Here is a 22,006-nt window from a genome sequence, read left to right on the forward strand (position 1 = left end):
GTCTGGTCACAGAACTCCTGTACCCACACAAACGGAGAGACCAAACCCTGGTGGAGAGTTGACCTGCAGAAGACTTACAAAGTGAATTCTGTCAAGATCACCAACAGAAAAGACTGCTGTCATACAAGGATCAATGGAGCTGAGATCCGCATTGGAAACTCCCGGGACGACAATGGAAATGGAAATCCTAAGTATGTACTTATTGCTTGCTTTGCAGGAATACATTGAGTCTGAAGTAAATAGACTAGAGATAACATTTTAAAAACTAACATAGGTTTGCACCATGCATTGTACCATAGTTATTTTGACTCTGACACAATGTTCTATTTATTACAGCAACAGTTGTAATGTGTATTTGTAACATCTGTTTTCTCTTTTCGGTCAGATGTGCTGTAATTGACTCTATCCCAGCTGGCGACACAAAGAACTTTACCTGTAATGGGATGGAGGGTCAGTTTGTCAATATTGTGATTCCTGGAGAAAATAAAATCCTGACTCTCTGTGAAGTTGAAGTGTTTGGGACCAAAAAGGAAGATAATGGTTAGTCAACTGTAAATCTGATCACAAAGCATACATAATTATTGATTATTTACATTCATATGATTTGAAAGATTAATTCACATGTGCATAATTTCTGCTATTTGATATTTTTGTACAGTAATTGATGGCGTATTCCTCCATAAATATTATGTGCTTATCTGTATTTAGGTGGACATTCAGAGTACCACAGACGAAAAACTGTCACAAGTCCAAATTTCATTCTGACCCCTCCACAAAAAGGCCTCGTTGTCCTGGCCCCTTATCTATCATTTATACATGTCTCCACCAGGCCTTCGGCCTGGTGGAGACAAAAATGCGTTACAAAATCGTGGGATATTATATATTGTTATATATATATATATTTGGGGTCTTTCTGGTGTGTTCATGTAGGTGTAGAGATGTCCGAAGCTGACAAGGCATACATCGTGAACAGACACAACGAGCTGAGAAGAGGTGTGAAGCCTACCGCCAGCAACATGCTGAAGATGGTACTGGAGCTTTATTTCTGACCATCTTTAATGACATCATCGCTCATATCATGTAAAACATGCATACCGTTATCATTGTGCTATAGTAAACACACATCCTCTCATGTTCTCTCAGTCGTGGAGTGAGGAAGCTGCTGCCAATGCTCAGAGATGGGCCGACAAGTCACAGTGTGCCTTGAAACACAGCAACGCCACGGACAGGACAATCAGCAGTAAGAGTTTAAGAACTACAAGGGTTCTTTTTTTTTTTTTTTACCAACTCATCATTTAGCTCAAGGGGACCACCTGGAACCACCCTCAAGGACCACTGGTGGTTCCAGCTGGACCGCTGGTGTAAAACTGGTCTATATGGTTTCTTGTCAATTTAGTCATGTTTTCAAACTCTGTCTGTGTCTGTCTGTCTCTCTCTCTAGCCAGTGGTTGTGGTGAGAACATAGCCACAACCACTGGCCACAGCCATAAAGACTCATGGGCCGATAAGATCCAGATGTGGTACGATGAGGTGAAGGACTGGAAGTACGGGGAGGGCTCTGTCAATGGAGAAACAGTGGGACACTTCACACAGGTACACTACTGTGCTGGTTCCCCCAGGGGTCCTTGATGGGTGAATGCCATTAAATGGGGGGTCCGTAACCCAACTAGGGGTGCTTGAAATGAAAATGGTTGAGAATCACTGCTAGAACCGTCATACAAATCTTCTCTTATGGGGGTCCCTGGCATATCTTTTAAAATGGGGTCCGCAGGCTAATGAATGTCGATTTAGGGGTCCTTGGTATGAAAAGGTTTGAGAAACACTACACTATCTCCAAACTTTTAAAGTATTGGCATCAAAATATAAAAAAGTCACGATAATTATTTGAGGCTAAACATTACACGGTGTGTGTGTGTGGTACAGGTTGTGTGGTATCGCTCCAACCAGATAGGATGTGCTGCGGCTCACTGCCCCGACGCCAAGTGGAAATACATCTATGTGTGTCAGTACTGTTCACCGTAAGTACTACTGTCCCAACACTGTACAAATATCTGTCTGACCTGAATGCTTCCCTATACCTAAACTCCAAGTACAGTACAGTACTGTCACAGCCATATTTGTTATGGCTCGTACACACAGTACCCGCAGATCTGTCAGGAAAAAAACGTCTCTAATCAGCCTAAGATTCACAGATCGTGTTGCAGGCACCACTCAAGAAATAGCAGATCCCCAGTGTTAATTGAACCCATTCTGGACGGGAACCCCTTTTGGTGTTTTAACTAAGCATTATGTTATACTTTAGCTATTGAAAAATAGCAGATCTACAAGACCTACAAGTTCATAGCGTAGGTCTGCTATTTTTGAAATATCGTTAAAATGAGGCACAAATCTTTGAAAATATATTCTTTCAGAAGACTTATTTTATTTATTAAAGGTTTGGAACCACTAGTGTAGATATCTCATCAGATGATGTTTAGTATTTGATGTCGTTTCCCTCATTTCAGAGGTAACTACCAGTACACTCACCCCTACAAGAACGGAACAGCTTGTGGTGACTGTCCCAACGACTGTGATGACAAGCTGTGCAGTAAGTGACCGCGATTTTCTTCTTCTTTTGTTAATATTAGGTAAAACACTTTATTCTGGGGAAAAAAAGGCCAATCAGAACAAGTACCCATTTATCATCAGCTTCGTTTTTTATGGGGTTCCAGTTCCAATTTTGGTTGCTTTGTGTCACCACTTCCCATTTCAGTTGTTTAATCTGCATCCTGACTTCTATTAGTTCTCTATTCTGATTGGATCAAATTGGTATCCCGACCTGAAAATGTTTGTTCTGTTTAATAAAGAGCTATAGTAGATAGACATGGACACTCCTGTTACTCACTCTCTCTCTCTCTCTATCAGCCAACGCATGTCCCTATAAGGATAAGTACAGCAACTGTGCTGAGCTGGGGTGCAACTCGATGGCAGACAAGTGCGAGGCCACCTGCAAGTGCAAGAGTGGGGAGATCATCTAAACGCCTGCCCACGCCGACTCCACACGCATCACAAGAAACACGATTTAATCCACATTCAATGACATTCTTTATTATGCAAACCTATATGGCTATCATACTATCTGTCTTTCTGTCTCTATCATACTGTACGTGTACGCATATACCACCGCTTCTCAAAATGGGGTCTGAGGACCCCCAGGGGTCCTTGAATTAGTTAATACACGGTTAACGGTTTTACCATCGTATTTTATACTTCAGCTGTTTGAGCTTGTAGTGTGGAAAGTGCATTCCAGGGACTCCCTTGGTTATTTTAGGGGGTTCTAAGTTGACCCAGGTCTGTAACTCTGTACAAATGGACCCACTGTACACTTTTGGAGTTAAGGGGAGACCTTTAACTTATTTCTCTACTTGAACCATTGCTCTACTGTATAATGGAAATATCATTCTTGTGCTTTCAGAAAATAAAACTGCATTTATCGATTGAGCATTACAGTACTGACTTTCTTCTTCTTGCCTACTTCAGTTGAACCTTTGGGGTCGCAGGGGTTCAGTGGTCGGAAAATGTTGAGAAACCCGAGTGTATTCTATTTGTTATGGCTCGTACCCGCAGATCTGTCAGGAAAAAAACGTCACTAATCAGCCTAAGATTCACAGATCGTGTTGCAGGCTATAAGTCAAACACCCTACCCCATTATTTGGGCCATTAGGATCATATTTCTTTCCTGACAGATCTGTGCTCCAATCTTTCAATATATTATTCCCACATCCCAATAGAGCACTGTGTCCTTCGTTGGCATTCTGGGCCCTCAGGGGCCCCCAGGGGCAAAGCTTAAACTTCAGTTAATTTGACCATCTTCTTTCAACTTTGGGCACTCTGCCTCAGTTTCAGTTAATTTGACCACCTTCCTTCAACGTTGGGCACCCTAACATGTGGTCTTTAAGTGGTGGGCCTGGGGTCATCTTAGTGGCTAGAAGGTCCAGGGAAAGGCATACTCTCCCAAGATGGAGGAACGACATTTTGCAATCTGGGAACCCTAGGCCTTTGTATGCCTGCAGGGTGACTGGTTCAATTTCACCCTAAATCTAGGCCTAAGACTTGAGCCCTCAATATGGGGTACATCGTATCAATGGTCCTGGGTCAATAAGAGGGCCTACCACCACTCTCTTGATGTGTTCCTTCCCAACTCTTGGAGAGTATTTAGGCCTTTCCCTGGACCTTCTAGCCCCTAGGATGACCCGAGGCCCAACCACTTAAAAACCACATGCTACGGTGCCCAAATCTGAATTTAGGTGCTCAAATGAACTCAAACTGAAGCAATTCAGTAAAGGTCAACACTTCCTCCTGGGGTCATTTTAGGGGCTGGGACCTCCAGTAAAAGGCCTAAATACTCTCCAAGAGTTTGGGAACAACATATCAAGAGAGTGGAGTGGTAGGCCCTTGGATTGACCCAGGACCAGTGATTCAATGTACCACACTGAAAAATAGCAGATCTACAAGCTTGTAGCGTGGCACTCGGTGCCGCACTACGAGCTTGTAGATCTGCCCAAAGTTGAAGGGCTTCAACCTTGGGTACTGGGTAGCTGAAGTTGAAGCTCTGCCCTTCAACTTTGGGCACTTTTACATGTAGACAAGGTCAATACTTTGAGAACCTCTATGTATATCCAATGGAAATATTACTCTGCACTTTTAGAAAATAAACATTATCTTGAGCATCACAATACTGACTCTGAAAAGCATAAAAGCACATGGTTTTTATTCTGTTAGTCTGTACCCACCGGACTGATACATTGTGGGAAAAACAGTGAAATGGCACAAAGAAAGCAAAAGTCAGTATTGCAATCTATAAAGGTTGCTTTATTTTCTAAAAGCACAGAGAAGTAGCCTGATATTTACATTGGATATGCAGTACATTCAGAACCACTGGCTTATACACCAACTCTCATGTCAAGGATTCGTTTGGAGACGACATGATGCGTTTAGATGATCTCGGTGGTGCACTTGCAGGAGGCCTGGCACCAAACTGCGACGGCGGGTTGCTCACAGGTATATTCCTCCTTCAGAGAAGGACAGTTGCTGTACTTATCCTTATAGGGACATGGGTTGGCTGAGTGAGAGAGACAGACACTGACAGAATGAGAGGTCATCGAGTTGATGGCGATACGTGACCCACCAATTGCCAAACAGTAAGTCATTGGATTTCTCATGTCACATGACAGCAGGGAATCCTAGCTTCAACTTGACATTTGTTGTGCAGACTGACCCACTAGTTGTGGAGATATGGAATAGTAAAGAAATTAACCTTTATATAAACGCCACCATATCGACATGAGTCACGTTATTATTCCCTTCATTTTCATTCCAAACTAGAAAAAGTGCCCTTCTGGGCACAGGTCTCCACCAGGAGGATAGGACTGTGAGATGTTTGGCAAAATGTTTAGGATTAATATAAACATGTTTTTGAGGCATTTTGTTCCAAAAATGTGTTTTGCAAAAATCAACCTGTTGGTGGCGCTATAACAGGCCAATGTGAAAAGGGTGGGATATATTCCTCAGCCTAGTAAGAAAATGTGTGAAAGATTTCACGTAAATTGCATGCTGCGTTCATGATTTGAGGCTTTTGTTCAAAACGGGGCAATCTTGCAAACTGTGAAAGCCAATTATAGCCAATTAGGATAGAATATGAAATATCGGACAGATCCAACTTGAGCACATGACCATAGAGATACTGTGTAACGATTTGTGAGATTTTTGGACAGAATCTGGAGGAGTAATATCAAAAAATGTGTTTTACAAAAGTCGGCCTCCTGGTGGCGCTATAAAAGGCAGATGCGGAAAATGCAGGTGAACGGTTTGTCCTTGGCCTCTAGGGAGTGTGCATGCAACGTTTCACGCAGATCGGTGCAGTTTTAGGTATAAAATGTGAAAAGCTGCCTCATGGTGGCGCTATAACAGGCCGTTCTGGAAAATGTGGGGTAGAGGTTCATCGTTGGCATCCAGGGAGTGTGTGTGCAAAGTTTGGCATCGACCGGGTTAACGGTGCCGGAGATTAGCTGGTAACGGACGGACGGAAGGACGGACGGACGGACGGACACACACACACACGGACGGAGTGCAAAAGTCCAAATTTCATTCTGACCCCTCCACAAAAAGGCCTCGTTGTCCTGGCCCCTTATCTATCATTTATACATTATGGATAAATAGTGTGGACTTAGACTGTTTTTCGTCTGTGGCATTCATTGGCACAAGATGGACAACTAGCTCAATATTCTCCAATATCTGACTGGTTGACATTGCTGCCATATCCGATGATGGAAATCGTTAGTCTAAATCTGTTCACAAACTATAATGCTTTTTTTAAATTTACAGCCTTTAAAGATTCACTCGTGCATCACTTCTGCTATTTTTTACAATGTTAAGTGATAGAGTTACATGGGACTGTATCCATGACTGGTGTCATGAAAGGATCAATGGCGCTGAAATCCGCATGTTCTATGTATTACAGCAACAGTTGTAGTGTGTACAGTATGTGTATTTGTAACATTTGTTTTCTCTTTTCGATCAGATGTGCTGTAATTGACTCTATCCCAGCTGGCAACACAAAGACCTTTACCTGTAATGGGATGGAGGGTCAGTTTGTCAATATTGTGATTCCTGGAAAAAATGAAATCCTGACTCTCTGTGAGGTGGAGGTGTTTGGAACCGAAACGGATGACGATGGTTGTTAGTCTAAATCAGATCACCAGCCATAAACAATTATTCATTATTTAAAGATTCAAATAGTGTCATTTCTGCTATTTGCTATGCTAATCGGTGAGTGAATTATGAGTGTCATTTTCGTAAGATACACTTGCATGAACTTGGTATGAGAAGAAAGCACACAGTAAATAAGGAATGCAATAAATTGAAATAATTATCATCTATTCAGGAGTCTGTGTTCTTCACTCTAAGACTGACTATTGTCTCCACATTCCAGGCTGGCATATGATGTGATGTGTGAAGTGAGGAGTTTCTCTTCATACTCATTTGGGTGATTGTGTTTTGTGCAATTTTGCCAAGGTTTCCCAACATCTGATTGATAGAGTAAACACTGCCATATTAAGTTGCAAACATATATAAAGTTAGCCCCATATGTGCCCTCTCCCTACGCTCATTCTGTAGCTCCGAGATGAGGTCACACCCTGGGCACGTCCCACCGCTGTTCAGAAACGGCGCATGTTTCCATAAGGAACGCTTCTTACCCTTTTCTGCACAATGAATCCAAAAAGTGAAGGGCCACAAACGTTTTACACTAATTCAAACTTAGCCCCGGCCGAGAAAATCCAACTCGCGATTTGAACCGAGCCTTTACGTCCCTTCTTTTGTCAGTCGCTTCAATGTTTTGCCCACTCTTATTCGTTGTGTTTATCGCTCCGATTCCCTCGTCCCCATTTGGCAGCGGTGATCCCCTACCGGTTCAGGCGAATTATTACACCAGGTTTCACTGTCGCGTCTCGAGGCTTTCTGTAACATGATCTATGACTTAAATCGTTATGAGTCTGCGCACGTTCACGCGACCACAGTTTATTACCCTGTTGACCTCATCATCACCGATGTTTCTCAGCTCATTAAAAGAAAAACGACAAGTAAGCATGGCCGTCTATTACCAGCCCAGTGAGTAAATGCGAAAATTGTGGATTGATATTCCAAAAAACTTTAAAGGGATACAGCAGAAGAGTGCTACTGAATATGACAAGTACGTGTGGCGCAACCATATAGTTGCTGACAATTTAAAAGTTTGTTTTTGTCATACATGTGGGTGTGAAGGTTTTCTATATTTTATTTGAGATGGAAAAGGTATTTTTGTGTTGAGTTCATTATTTCAGAAGTGTAAGAAACAGTACCAGTATATCACCAGTAGGTGGCAAAGTATCACCAGGGGAACAGAGTGTGTGAGGTGTGTCAAGTCTCATGTGGACTGAACTCTCACGTGATTTCGGAGAGTTTGTCATACCATGAAACACATGCTGCTGTGAACATTGTGCAGTGTGTGATACTGAGCATATACTATCTATTTTGCAGGTGAGATGGTTATACTGGGAATGCACATGCTGTGGGAATATGTTGTGGGATGATGTATGTCTGGATTGTATTTTAACTGTGTGTAACTTTGGTGTGGGACAAATATGATGTGAAGGAGAGTCAGAGTTAGCCTGGCTAATAAGCCAGACTAATATCACACAACACTGTCGCGGTATATTAGTCTGGGCTGGCTCCACTTGGATTTCATTTCCCGGGGGGCGGGTTCAAACATTTTCTCTTTGACGCAATTGGTCAGAGCTACTGTCAGTCAAAGGTCTCAAGCATTGAACGTCACTGTACCAAAGCCCGCCCATATTGCATACCGTGTCCCGATTGGCCCGACCTGTTCTCGGTTGTAGGAAAGAGGCGTGCTACTGAGCCTCGCCAGACCCTAATCCGCTGGCAGGCAAAAAAAAATTTGCCAACGGCTGATTCGGTCTGGTTTATTAACCAGGCTAAGTCAGACTGAGTTGGCGTTAGCTTAGCAACTAGCATGGGGGCCTAGCTTCTAGTAGCTGCAGCAGTAGCAGTTCAAGGCAGCCATGACAGGGCATTAAGTGAAGTTGTGCTAACTAATGTGGGTTGGAGGAGTAAGATAAAGGATGTTATGTGTGATACTATGATCTTATGGGAGAATGTGACATGTTATATGAATGTTGGGTTTATGTAAACAGGGAAGTGGGTTATTTTGGAAGAGACAACTAATGTGAATATTTCATTACTGTGACCTGATTATTGAATTTTGAGTAATGGTAATGTTTTGGGATTTGATATTTTGATTATTTGACTTTGATGTCATCGTGTTTTCGGAGAGTTTGTCATACCATGAAACACATGCTGCTGTGAACATTGTGCAGTGTGTGATACTGAGCATATACTATCTATTTTGCAGAAAAAGCAACAAATAAAAACAAAATATGTAACACAATGAAGATGACATAGGGAATATTCCCTCCCTGAAGCTACACATTAGTCTTCAGGACCCCACTCCAGTAAAGAGAACCTACATGTCAGTCCCCAAACCGTTGCATAATGAAGTCAAAGAATATATCCAAGACTTGCTGAATCGTGGATGGATAGTCCAGTCAAGATCTCCATACGCATCACCTGTGGTGTGTGTGAGGAAGAAAGATGGGACATTGAGACTTTGTTGTGATTACAGGGCGCTGAACAGAAAATCGATCCCTGATTGCCATCCAATCCCTCGGATCCAAGATATGCTGGACTCCCTCACAGGCAGCTCTTGGTTCTCAGTATTGGATCAGGGGAAGGCATACCACCAGGGGTTCGTGAGTGAGGAAAGCCAACACCTCACAGCCTTCATAACGCCCTGGGGTCTTTATCAGTGGACCAGAATCCCCTTTGGTTTGAGTTCAGCCCCTGCTGAGTTTCAGCGTAACATGGAAGACTGCCTAGTGGGACTGAGGGATGTTATTTGCCAACCTTATCTTGATGACAATCTTGTTCACAGCTCTAGCTTTGACGACCATGTCAGCCACATGAGAACTGTCTTCCAGAGATACCAAAAACATGGAGTGAAGCTCAGTCCCCGCAAGTGTGACGTGTTCAGGCGAAAGGTCAGATTCCTGGGACGGATGGTTTCGGTTGAGGGCTACACGATGGACCCCGCTGAAGTGGCCCCTGTGCAGGCATTAAAGGAGAGGGTGCCTGCCACCGTTTCAGACCTGAGAAGGATAATGGGCTTTTTGTCATACTACAGGCCATATATCCCAAACTTTTCCAGACTTGCAAAGCCACTGTACCAGCTGTTCTCAACACCTCCTGACAAGACATCGCCTGCAAAGGCAAAGACAAACAGAAAGAGTGGAAACAAGATAAATAAAGGTAACCTCCTGCCTAAAACTCCCATACACTGGACACAAAGCCACCAAGAGACACTGAACTTTCTCATAGATAAGCTGATTGAGCCACCCATCCTTGGCTACCCAGATTTCACCCAGCCATTCACTTTGCATTGTGATGCGTCCCAGGATGGACTGGGTGCAGTGCTTTATCAAAGACAGAACAGTAAAATGGTTGTTATTGGATACGGCTCCAGAACACTATCCCCACCTGAAAAGAACTATCACATGCACTCGGGCAAGTTACAGTTCTTAGCACTGAAATGGGCCATACTGTATGTGAGCGTTTCAGAGACTATTTGTATTATTACGTCCTCAACAGCGAAGCTTAATGCTACAGGCCACCGGTGGGTCGGTGAGTTGTCAGATTTCAACTTTACTATAAAGTACCGCCCAGGCAAACACAATGCTGACGCAGATGGCTTATCCCGCATGCCAGTAGACATCAACAAGCTCATGGAGCAGTGTACAGAGGAGGTTCACCAGGAAGTCATCAGTGCTTCTGTGCAGGGAGTGACAGTGCAAAGAGATACCCCTCTCATCTGGACCATGCCAGTGTCTGTGGAGGCAGTGACAGTAGTGAGGGATTCACCCACCCTGAGCAAACCTCTAACACCAGAGCAAATCAGAGAAAGTCAACTAAGAGACCCTGTCATTGGTCGAGTCCTCCATTACAAAAGTAACAACCAGCAGCATCCCAACAAGGTACTCAAAACTGAGTCAGCTGATGTAAGAGCTTTAATGAGGCAGTGGACTAAACTATATATCGATGACAATGGTGTTCTATATAGGAAAGCCGGTGACAAATGTCAGCTTGTCCTGCCCAGAGAACATCACCCCACTGTTTTTCAGGAACTCCACCGTGAGATGGGACATCCTGGAGTCGACAGGACACACAACCTGATCAGAGACCGGTTTTATTGGGCCCGTATGCAGAGTGACATAGACCACTTCGTCACCCAAGTCTGTGAGTGTCTGAAGACAAAAACGACCCCAAAAAGCAACCAGAGCCCCTCTCGTGCCCATTGTGTCAACACGCCCATTTGAATTAGTGTCTTGTCGACTTCCTACATTTAGAGACGTGCAAACAAGGGTACCAGTACATTCTAGTAGTAATGGATCATTACACCCGTTTCGCACAGGCCTATGCCACCAAGAACAAATGTGCAAAGACTGTCGTTGATAAGTTGTTTAATGACTTTGCCCTTCATTATGGATTTGCGGAGAAAATTCACCATGACATGGGAGGCGAATTCCAGAATCGACTAATGGACCAGCTGCAGAGATGCTGTAGTGTAAAAGGCTCTCATACTACCTGTTATCACCCACAAGGCAACGGGCAGGTAGAGCGTTTTAACAGGACATTACTGTCAATGCTCCGAACACTCACAGACACAGAAAAAGCAGACTGGAAAGGTTCATTGGCCAAGATGATACATGCATACAACTGTACACGCAGCGAGGCCACTGGTTTTTCCCCCTATTACCTCCTGTATGGTCGTTCTCCCCGTCTGCCAATAGACCTGCTTTTCAACATACAACCCGCAGAAGGACAAGAGAACTATGTACAGTATGTTGAAAACTGGCAAACCAGAATGAGACAAGCATATGAGATCGCCTCCAAAACAGCTGCCAAGGAAGCTGCCCGGGGCAAAACCGGCTATGACAAAAGAGTCCATGGAGCTGACCTTCAACCCGGTGGACGAGTGCTTGTCCGTAATCTGTCAGAAAGAGGAGGTCCGGGCAAGTTACGTTCCTATTGGGAAAACAGAGTCCATGTGGTGGTGAAGAGAAGGAGCAGTGACAGCCCTGTTTATGAGGTGGTACCCGAGGGAGGTGGTAAAGGTCGAGTGTTGCACCGAAACCTCCTACTTCCATGTGACAGCTTACCCCTAAGCCACCCTGAAAAAGATACAGAGCAGAAAAGAGTCAACTCCACACAGAGGAGAAAAAGGGGACAGAAGACTGATAAACGAATTGAATGCTGTGACAGTGAAAGCAGTGATGATGGTGAGCTTGTATTCCGTTTCCCTAATCACCAGCAACAGAGGCAAAGAACTGAAAACCTAAACCCTGAGGCAGAGCCCTTCGTGCCAGAGATGGAATATCGTGAGGAAGAGCCAGCATCACAGGACGTAGAAGAGGACATCGTTGACATCGTTGACATCGTTTCAGAGCCTGGAGATACAGCAGATGACGGGGAGGACAACGCTTTAGAGCCTGGAGATGGTATGCCAGAATCATCAGAGCAGCCGACGTCGGAGGAAGATGAGCCTGCATCACCACCCGTGAGTGCCCACCCCCAGAGGGAGCGACGTCGCCCGAGAATGCTGACCTACGGGACCCTGGGTGAGCCATCGATGGTCGAGGTTAGAGTTGAGGACCTGCATGTGAGTATGCCTGCAGCCTGCGAGAGACTGTGGCGACCTTGGGCCATGGCAGGTATTGAGGTAACAACATAGACACTTTAAGTGACAGTTGATAAAGAGACTCTAGAAGAGACACAAAGAAAACAATGCACATATTCAGAGACGGTGACAGAGACACTGATTAGTTATTATTGTACTACTGAGAATACTGAAAGGTAAAGATATTACCTGAGAAACATGATGGACTGATCCTGTAAACTAAAAATAACGGTGACAGACTAAAAGAATGGAGTGGCCGAAATTGGAGTTCTGTTACATTGGGATATTTGTCTGAAAAGATAAAGAGTTTACTGAAATTGAAACTGTATGATGTAGAAATGTGGTCTGATTACAAGGTACAAGGAGTGACTTATGAACATTATTGTCTGAAGTACAGAAGATGTTAATTTCCATGTCATATACCAGGTCTAGATCAACACCATATGGGATTTCAGAGGGAAAAGTCAAATGTGTGAAACTGAATAGGGATGCCTTAATCTTTAAAATGTCCAGAGACATTTAAGTTTGAGGGGGAGAGTGTGGCGCAACCATATAGTTGCTGACAATTTAAAAGTTTGTTTTTGTCATACATGTGGGTGTGAAGGTTTTCTATATTTTATTTGAGATGGAAAAGGTATTTTTGTGTTGAGTTCATTATTTCAGAAGTGTAAGAAACAGTACCAGTATATCACCAGTAGGTGGCAAAGTATCACCAGGGGAACAGAGTGTGTGAGGTGTGTCAAGTCTCATGTGGACTGAACTCTCACGTGATTTTGGAGAGTTTGTCATACCATGAAACACATGCTGCTGTGAACATTGTGCAGTGTGTGATACTGAGCATATACTATCTATTTTGCAGGTGAGATGGTTATACTGGGAATGCACATGCTGTGGGAATATGTTGTGCGATGATGTATGTCTGGATTGTATTTTAACTGTGTGTAACTTTGGTGTGGGACAAATATGATGTGAAGGAGAGTCAGAGTGAGTTGGCGTTAGCTTAGCAACTAGCATGGGGGCCTAGCTTCTAGTAGCTGCAGCAGTAGCAGTCTAAGGCAGCCATGACAGGGCATTAAGTGAAGTTGTGCTAACTAATGTGGGTTGGAGGAGTAAGATAAAGGATGTTATGTGTGATACTATGATCGTATGGGAGAATGTGACATGTTATATGAATGTTGGGTTTATGTAAACAGGGAAGTGGGCTATTTTGGAAGAGACAACTAATGTGAATATTTCATTACTGTGACCTGATTATTGAATTTTGAGTAGTGGTAATGTTTTGGGATTTGATATTTTGATTATTTGACTTTGATGTCATCGTGATTTCGGAGAGTTTGTCATACCATGAAACACATGCTGCTGTGAACATTGTGCAGTGTGTGATACTGAGCATATACTATCTATTTTGCAGAAAAAGCAACAAATAAAAACAAATGTGTAACACCAAGTGGAGCCAGCATCTATCCTTCTTGGTCCCGTTACATACGGCGACATCAAAATTGTTTTTTCCACAATTTTCTCCTAATCACAAAACATGTCTGCAACATCTGTACATATTTTCTTCAAACTAAGTGCAAACTGAAAAGGGGAAAGAAAAGACTATATACAGCACTTGATCGTTCAACATCAATAGGATCTCCATCAAAATCAACGGCATCACCCGACCCCAAAAGAAAAACGACCCCAAAGAGAACATTTTCATCACCTCCTGTAACTTCACAAGGTTCACCCTCTTGTCCCTCTACTGCATCACCCATCCCAAACATCACATCAAACACATCATATTTTCCTACATGTCAATTGATTATATTATAGGCCTACTACATGTGTAATGGGGGTGGAGGAATATTAGAACTGCCAGTTATATTGTCATTGATTTACATAATAACCATTCATTAGCCTACAGATTGATATATAGGCCTAATCAAGATTATATGGTTTGATTACTGAAACATTTCCTTTATTTATTTTGGAATATCTATTTGTTAATTATAGAGGAACATACTAGTACAAGACAAAGAAGGGTCTTTCACGAAGAGGGCCTTTCACGAAGAATGTTTATCCAGAAGTGATATCTCAATTATCATGGAAGAAGTGCCTGGAGTGGGGGGAGGGGAAGGCCCCACTTACCTTAAACTGCCTCCAGTCAATGTTTCCCGAGGCAAGACAAGTCGCCCACCAAACACCACAAGATTGAAGCTAAAAAGTGGAGGTATGATACTTTAATCAAGTAATAAAAATGATTTGTATACATCTAATAATATTGACATTTAATATAAATTATTCATTTACTTTTATTTAGACCCTTTACACTGACAGAAGCCCAAGGACTTTTAGACAAGAGGGCAGGCATGGTGCTGTCAATCATCTTGTATACACCTAGCTTGCAAAAACAGAAATGTGTGCAAAGTTGTCTAGGGCGTCGAATGTTGGAGGCAGGGCTGCTCTCAAAAAATGTTCCAGACCCTTAACAGCCTGGGAGTCAGTCAGAGCATCAATGCTGCTAGGGGCCATGTAGACAGTATGCGCCGTGACCATGATCACCAGCTGAAGTTATGGAAGACATCAGTTGAGGTATGTAACCATTTTGAACTGTTGTAGCCTATTAAAAAGTAGAGTCATTGTGGCCAAATAAAGGAATATTACTCTCATTCAAGTATTCCAAAAAACACCATAATTAAAATGCATCTAAAATACACCATATTAAAGAGTTATTGGGTTTTTTAACACCTTTAGGTAGTACCAATGAAGGCAAAAAGGAAACTGACATTTGGTCCTAGACTGCCCAGGGGCAACTCATATTCCACATTTTGGGCCAGGGTTCCCTTTGGGACCCTGTTTTTAAGGGGGGGGGGGGGGGGGGGGGGTGACGGCCCCTGTACCTTTAAGGAATGTGTATGCTGTTCTGTGTCAGGCATGCTTAACCCAATCCCTTTGCAGTGCTGGATTGGGAGGGCGGAGCTGGCAATCTGCAGAAGGGGAGACACCTGGCCAGTGTCCTCCCCAAACACTATAAAACACGTGCTGTGTTAATGTTCTGGTCTCTCCATTCCTCCTCAGGCAGGCTGCACAGCCACACCAGAGCAACCTTGCTTTTGTTATGTTTTGTGAATTGGGCAGCTTGTTCCCTGCCAGCTTAAGTTGGAACAAAAAATGATTGGTTTGATTAACTTTATTCATTAATTATTTAATAAAATACTTTTTTGCTGCTTTAACTCCGTCTGGCCTCCCCTCTTTGTTAAGGCCCATGAGCCAGCCTTAACAACTCACATGGGACAATGTGCAGGTAAGATAAACACTTTAATAAATGCTAGAAAACAGAACAAAGGCAGACCAGATTTGACTGAGAGACTGCCATCGCGCAAATTCTAGCTTTTCACCAGAGGAGAAAAACGTTTTTTTTTTTAAATGAGTTTATAGCACAGGCAGACTCTTCACATACTAGAGCATGTCTGAAATAAGTGTCGGAGATGAAATCGACATGTAAATATGAAATAAATGCCCAAACATGTAGCTAGGTGTAATGTTAGAGACCACAGAAGTGAACCTTTCAAGCCTGTTTTCTCAACTCGCTGTTTTCTGCAAGACATTACTCTATAAGCCATATCTCCAAAACTGGTGGGTCAAACTGAACAACCAATATGTCCATTTGAAGCTATGATTCCCTGCTTTCATATGACATGAACAAACGAAAATTCAGAAAAATCCAATGGCAGTCCCTCAGTCAAATTTAGTCACGTATAGCAAATAGTAATAGAATAATAATAGAAAGTAGTGATATTATTAATAGTATATAACAGTAGTAACAGAACAATGTGTATGCTAAGGAAGGTGCATACAATTAAGTAAAAACAAAAAACAATCTAGTACACTTCTTTCAACAGTTGACAGCACACGCCAAGCATCAAAGCCATGGACATGCTTCTTTGGGCACTTGCATTTGCCCACAGAAATAAAGTCAACTTTGGCCATCTTGAAGGAGAGGGTCAAAGGGCAGTGGATGTCCCTCTGCACAAGGTCCTGCCATCACCAGAGGTATGTACAGTGTAGCACACACATAGCCACATCCTGTGTAATAACCAAAAATAAACATTTATAACATATAATTAATAATTTAAATATAAACTTTGTTTCAAACAGGATTATGATTCATTGTGTCTGCGTATGACTGTCTTAGTCAAGCGGGTCCTCGTTCACAATATACCAGCTCTTGAGAAGATCAAAGCTAAGGTGGTGAAACACATTACTCACACCTACACCGAACAAATGGAGCAAAAGAGCACAGTGGTATGTAGAAAATATCAAGATTTAATTAATATTTAAAAAATATCACACATTTATTAATACTATGACGATGAATTGCAGTGCTGGTTTTGGGTCAACAAGTTTGATATACTGGTAGTGTAATATTCTGAATTATATACTTTGGTGTGGTCATATTTTATTGATTTGTTTATTTTTGCCTATTAGGTCAGCCTTGGGGTGATCCACTCAAACCCCAGCTCAACAGAGGGAGTCCTTGAAATAATGGATTACCCTCATAAATCTGTGCCAACTGTTGGAGGAAAACCTTACCCGATCCTGTGTTGTGGAGATGGGCTAAGTGTGGAGCGCATGGTCCACTGCCGTGAAGCCAGGCTCAACGGAAGCACTCCTGAATTACGTTTTGAAGGACTCGTGGAAGCTCCATAGGAGTTTCATAAAGACATGGTTCTCCTGCAGGTGAGATGGAGGAATAGTATCAGGCTTACAGTATATCATCTATTGTTTCCCATCACATTTACTGCTACACTGTTCTTGTAACTGTCTGTAATATAATTTAAAATGAATATGTATACATAACATTGTGTGTCACCACAATGCGTGGCATGGACAATGTCGACCAGACACCCGAGGGCTATCCGGATGAGGCAGAGGAACAACTGCAGTGGTTAGACAACCTCGCCCAGCAAGTGGTAGATCTTGTTTGGATGCCACCACCACAAGATGATATTAAACGTGTTGCTCTCACAAAGAGGGTAGAAGTTCAAGGTCTTTATTAATGTCCCAGAAGGGCAATTAGGTTTACAGCAAGAGTATTGGTTTAAAACATACAAACAATACAAACAATACAGGACAACAGACATAGAAGGCGAGGAAGAGGACGACTATCCTTTTTGCTCTTGTGAAGGTTAACTGTCTTTATACTTAAAGATTGTTCATATATGTTTCATCTGATTTATTATAGATGATACGTGTGTGTGTGTGTGTGTGTGTGTGTGTGTGTGTGTGTGTGTGTGTGTGTGTGTGTGTGTGTGTGTGTGTGTGTGTGTGTGTGTGTGTGTGTGTGTGTGTGTGTGTGTGTGTGTGTGTGTGTGTGTGTGTGTGTGTGTGTGTGTGTGTGTGTGTGTGTGTGTGTGTGTGTGAAGATAAAATTAGACTAATATACATTTTTTGGTTTATTTCTGTATGTGTATTTACAGAAAAGGAAGAGCCAATGGTGCAATGCTGCTGCAACAACCTGTGCAGTTCCTCTTGGTTCCACCTGTCTTGTGCAAATCCACCACTGGATGCCGTAACAGAAGATGACTGGTTCTGCTGCGATGACTGTCAAGACAACGGAAACTATGTCTACTGTTTCAGCCGCAAGCAACGAGGCGGGACCATGGTACAGTGTGAGCTTATGGACAAGTGCAGACGAAACGAGTGGTACCACATGGCCTGTTTGAGCCCAGAAGCCCAGCTTGAGAGCAAAGGTAGGGATAGAGCATTTGAATGTACATTTCCATTAAAGTGCATATCAAAGAAGGCCTTTTTATTGTAATAGACATTATTCATAATAATGATATTAATGGTTTATAATTAATATATACAACCTGTTCAACAGGGATATGGTATTGTTCGAATGACTGCCTGTACGGTGCACAGGATGAGGATCATGTCCAGAATTACACCAAGGCAGTGATGTGGGAGGGCCTGTGCCAACTGGCAAGAAAAGACGCTGTAAGAGAGGGGGATGGCACGGCAATGGCTGCATTTTGGAAAATGGACATGCTGAGTTTTTGGAACCGGAAGCGTCCTCATCCAAAATATTTTATCCTGCCCACCAAATGTTGACAGGTAAGATTAGTAATTACAAATGATACATTTTGACTATCCTGTTTAAACAAGGATCTACTTTTCACCGGATCGTGTTTTGTTTTTTGCTTTGTCAGACATGCTAAAAAGGTCCAGAGGCAATTACACTGACCAGCAGATTGCCCGTTGTGCTGAGCTGTCAGGGTCTTTTGGAAAAGAGATGGACAGGCTCTTTTCTGAGGCTGGATTGGGGAATTTTGATTCTCCAACTCATGCATCGTCTTCACATACAAAGAGGTATAGGGAGGACATAGCCACATTTGTAAAAGAGTTCCACAGAGATGGACTCTTTGAGTACTTACCGGGAAGGTAAGGTAAGAAGAGATGGATGAGCGTCTGGAACTTCGAGACACAGATTAGTATGATTTGAGTAGGACTGTGTTTAATCTGCCAGTTTGAATAGTCAATTACATGTGAATACTTTTTGATTTATGCTCAATTGAAATTTAAAATCAAGAATGACCTCTTGTGTCACACACACTGCAACAAGCTGATGCATGCCAAAGCATGCCAAAGTTAATTCGTCTCCATGCCGGACAAGAAAAAGTACTCCAATACGTCCTTCCGTATGCACTGTGACTCAGAGGCTCCAATCAAATCCAGCATGCACTTGTCTATGAACCTGGCCTGCACTGACTGGGGGGTAGATGTAATTAAAGCATGGATTTCCCCTGGAGCCCATCCCTGGCACACCTTCCCACTTCCTGCCAGTAACCCATCACATCATTTGATGGACCCCAGTGCAACACTTGACGAATGTCGTTAACCTGTACACCCAGTCCAAATGCCACAGTTGCTATTATGCAACGTATGTTGCTGTCTGGCCTCTTGAATGTTACAAGTATACGGTCGTGTGTGTGCGGCCGTCTGTGTGGCTGTGAAACATTTCAAGGATTTTCGCTTCCTTTTTGCCCGATCCATCCACGTACATGTTGGTCCCCAAAGCCTTTTTTATCTTCCGGTATTCCTTGGCCACTGAACGAATAGTTCTTTAGTTTATGGAAAGATATGACATAAAACTTAAATATACATCTGTTATAATTAGATTAATTGTACAAGAAATAACATATTAGCATGACTCTACAAAAAAAAATTTAATTGCTTGTGCTGCATGCCTCCCTGAATCTTTCAGCTGTGCCACCAGCCAAGGCAGTTCCTTTTTTAAGTCCGACGTCGCACAGCTCTCCATTGACAGGTGGATATTTTGACTACATAATGATAACAATCAATGTTTGGCTGCACATGTGTGAATACAAATTGTATTGATTCCCTATAAATACATATTTAATCTGTATGTATTTGTGTAATGTGTATTCACATTACATATAGTATAATAGGTTAAATACATACACCGTCTCTGTAGGGAGTATCTGTATAACACAGTGTACTGCATGTTTTTACCAGTTAGATGATGCTGAGATGCACACCACTTCGTCAAGGCCCATGTTCTCCAGAACTTCTGTTCGAAGCTGTTCAGTTGCTGTCAACATCAACACCGGGCACCTTAGGATAATCATGATCTCTGGCACTTTCATGTAGTCAGCATGAAAGTTTTACCCCTTTTACACAGACAAAATAACATTCATGTTAATTAATGTTAGGAAAAACACCACCCACCAGGCATACTTAATGAACTGGTGGGCGTATCCACATAAAAGCATGATTTTAACAAATACTGTACACTTTTTTGAAAAAATGATACCTCCTTATATAACAATAAGACCTGATGATCATGTTTTAGGGTGGAAAATAATCATGGCACTCCATCTTTAAAACACCAAAAGGGGTTAAAGCTGGCTGTGAAGTTGGGAAGCACATGCCTTGCTTGCTTCAAGGACAGCATCATTAAAATGTGGCTCATTAAAAGAAAAAAATATGTAATGAGTTGTTGAAGTAATATTATTGTTAAATGTCATACATACCATGTGGTCATACAATGCACCTCATCTAGTGCTAGGAGGCAAATTCTACCACTCATTTCCCGAATCCAGGACCACCACTGTGGTTGGGAGACACACTCAGGAGAGAGGAAGACAAGTGTGGCCACTCCATCCAGGATCCCTTGTGGAATATGTAAAAAGAAAAAAAAGTCTAGAAATGTACATAGCTTTTTTCAAGTTTTTATTTGTATAAAATATTTTAAAATAAGCATGTTTTTAAAAATGGTTTGTGTTAATTTAACATTACACACTTTGATTCTGATTTAAATGATTTGATTCCAGACCCCCAGGAACGCGCCCAGGGGGCCGGGCCGGTTCCGGCGTGCCACCCCGCGTCCGAAACGGTTGAGGAATGACAGAGTTACCGTGTGGGGGTCCCTCTACTGTACCCTCTACTGTAATGTACTGTACTGTCACTGTACTGTACTGGCACACCTGAAATCATCCTATATACACTTAATATGTGTTTGTGTGTTAGGTTGTGCACAAGTGGTGAAAAACAACCATGCTGTTTTCGTGCTCAGACGCACCCACCCAGCCAGCCACCCACCCAGCCACCCACACACATAGCTCCGTAAGGGCACCACTCAAAAACATTGCAGAAAGGTTGGGGTATGGGGTAGAACTGCGCTGCAGGCTTGATATGATTTATTTTTCTAACTAATCAACATGCACCAACAAACTCACAGACGGACAGTATTTTATACACAATTTAAAATGCTCTATAGACATTTTATTTTGCAAAAGGCTATGCAAGGCTGGCATGTGTTAAGCAGGGACACAATGGAAAGCACACAAGTGGCTAGCAGATTCACATTTTAGTTTACAAAATCAATTTCCAATGCTAGGAATGGCACATTGATCAAGCTTTCACATGATTCTTCTGTTCAAAGAGGTGGCTAGCATTTATATGCCAAATATCCTCCTTATTAGAAAGTAAAGTTGGTATAGGTCTATATTAAAGTTTCCCAAATATTATGCTTCACTTAAGCAGTTTATTTATGCCAGATACTAATAGCCATGTCCAACAAACTTCACCTGCAGTTGCACCTGTGTAGTGGGTGGCTGATATCATATTTACCATTAATATAATATGTGAGGTAGTTAAAGTTTCTAGCTTTTTTTAAAAACTAAATTTTATCCCACGATTTTGCAACCCATTTTTTCACCCAGTGTCAATTATCTAATGTAATCCTGGGCGCTACACTTCCTCTGCCAACCTGAGGGGGCAGCGGACTGACCTCATGCCTCCTTTTATGCATGAGGAGTCCAAGCTGCTTCTTTTCACCTGACGGGGAGTTTCCCCGGTTGGAAGTAACTAGAGGAAGGAACATGTTATTCCGACCATTCCTTTCCCCTCCATCAGGCACTCCGCCTGGCCAGGGGGAGGTAATTTAGAGACCAGGATTACTGCATGTTTTTTGTGAGGGTACCTACCCTAGGGGACACGGGGAGAACATGCAAACTCCACACAGAAAGGCCCATTCGCCAACCCCGCCTCGGGTCTCTAAGTCTCTAAAGCTGAGTTTAAAACAATATTTGCTTATGCTTCATATGCATACTGATTTTTAAGGTAATGTAACACATGTGATGACCTATCTGGTGTCAAAGATGATGGCCAACA

At 42.6% G+C, this 22,006-nt stretch overlaps 2 protein-coding genes across 3 annotated transcripts; both read left to right on the forward strand.

The window, feature by feature from the left end:
- The first annotated feature begins 391 nt into the window (after positions 1-391).
- Positions 392-3,488, forward strand: LOC306924891 (cysteine-rich venom protein TEL1-like). The gene is made up of 7 exons (XM_079503575.1): positions 392-540; positions 931-1,028; positions 1,144-1,240; positions 1,442-1,593; positions 1,924-2,018; positions 2,505-2,587; positions 2,905-3,488. Exons 1-7 carry the CDS (start codon positions 444-446, stop codon positions 3,015-3,017), a joined length of 735 nt encoding a protein of 244 aa, XP_079359701.1. The 5' UTR covers positions 392-443; the 3' UTR covers positions 3,018-3,488.
- A 12,006-nt stretch (positions 3,489-15,494) lies between these two features.
- Positions 15,495-18,695, forward strand: LOC306925523 (uncharacterized protein). Of its 2 annotated transcripts, XR_013790261.1 has the most exons (7): positions 15,495-15,611; positions 16,210-16,360; positions 16,466-16,612; positions 16,796-17,047; positions 17,948-18,060; positions 18,192-18,424; positions 18,520-18,695. XR_013790261.1 is itself a non-coding variant. In XM_079504393.1 (5 exons), exons 2-4 carry the CDS (start codon positions 16,238-16,240, stop codon positions 17,015-17,017), a joined length of 492 nt encoding a protein of 163 aa, XP_079360519.1. In that variant the 5' UTR covers positions 15,495-15,611; positions 16,210-16,237; the 3' UTR covers positions 17,018-17,047; positions 17,788-17,861. The 2 variants fall into 2 exon arrangements, 1 of the variants encoding a protein (XP_079360519.1); XM_079504393.1 differs by lacking the exons at positions 17,948-18,060; positions 18,192-18,424; positions 18,520-18,695 and adding an exon at positions 17,788-17,861.
- The last annotated feature ends 3,311 nt before the right edge of the window (positions 18,696-22,006 follow it).

Source organism: Electrona antarctica, assembly GCF_951216825.1.
Source record: "Electrona antarctica genome assembly, chromosome: 6".
Classification (NCBI taxonomy): domain Eukaryota; kingdom Metazoa; phylum Chordata; class Actinopteri; order Myctophiformes; family Myctophidae; genus Electrona; species Electrona antarctica.

Coding starts and splice junctions, on each gene's coding strand:
- LOC306924891 (XM_079503575.1), top strand. CDS start 444: ATGGAGGGTCAGTTTGTCAATATTGTGATTCCTGGAGAAAATAAAATC. Junction 1,029..1,143: donor CCAGCAACATGCTGAAGATG/GTACTGGAGCTT, acceptor ATGTTCTCTCAG/TCGTGGAGTGAGGAAGCTGC. Junction 2,588..2,904: donor CTGTGATGACAAGCTGTGCA/GTAAGTGACCGC, acceptor TCTCTCTATCAG/CCAACGCATGTCCCTATAAG.
- LOC306925523 (XM_079504393.1), top strand. CDS start 16,238: ATGGACATGCTTCTTTGGGCACTTGCATTTGCCCACAGAAATAAAGTC. Junction 16,361..16,465: donor AGGTCCTGCCATCACCAGAG/GTATGTACAGTG, acceptor TGTTTCAAACAG/GATTATGATTCATTGTGTCT. Junction 16,613..16,795: donor TGGAGCAAAAGAGCACAGTG/GTATGTAGAAAA, acceptor TTTGCCTATTAG/GTCAGCCTTGGGGTGATCCA.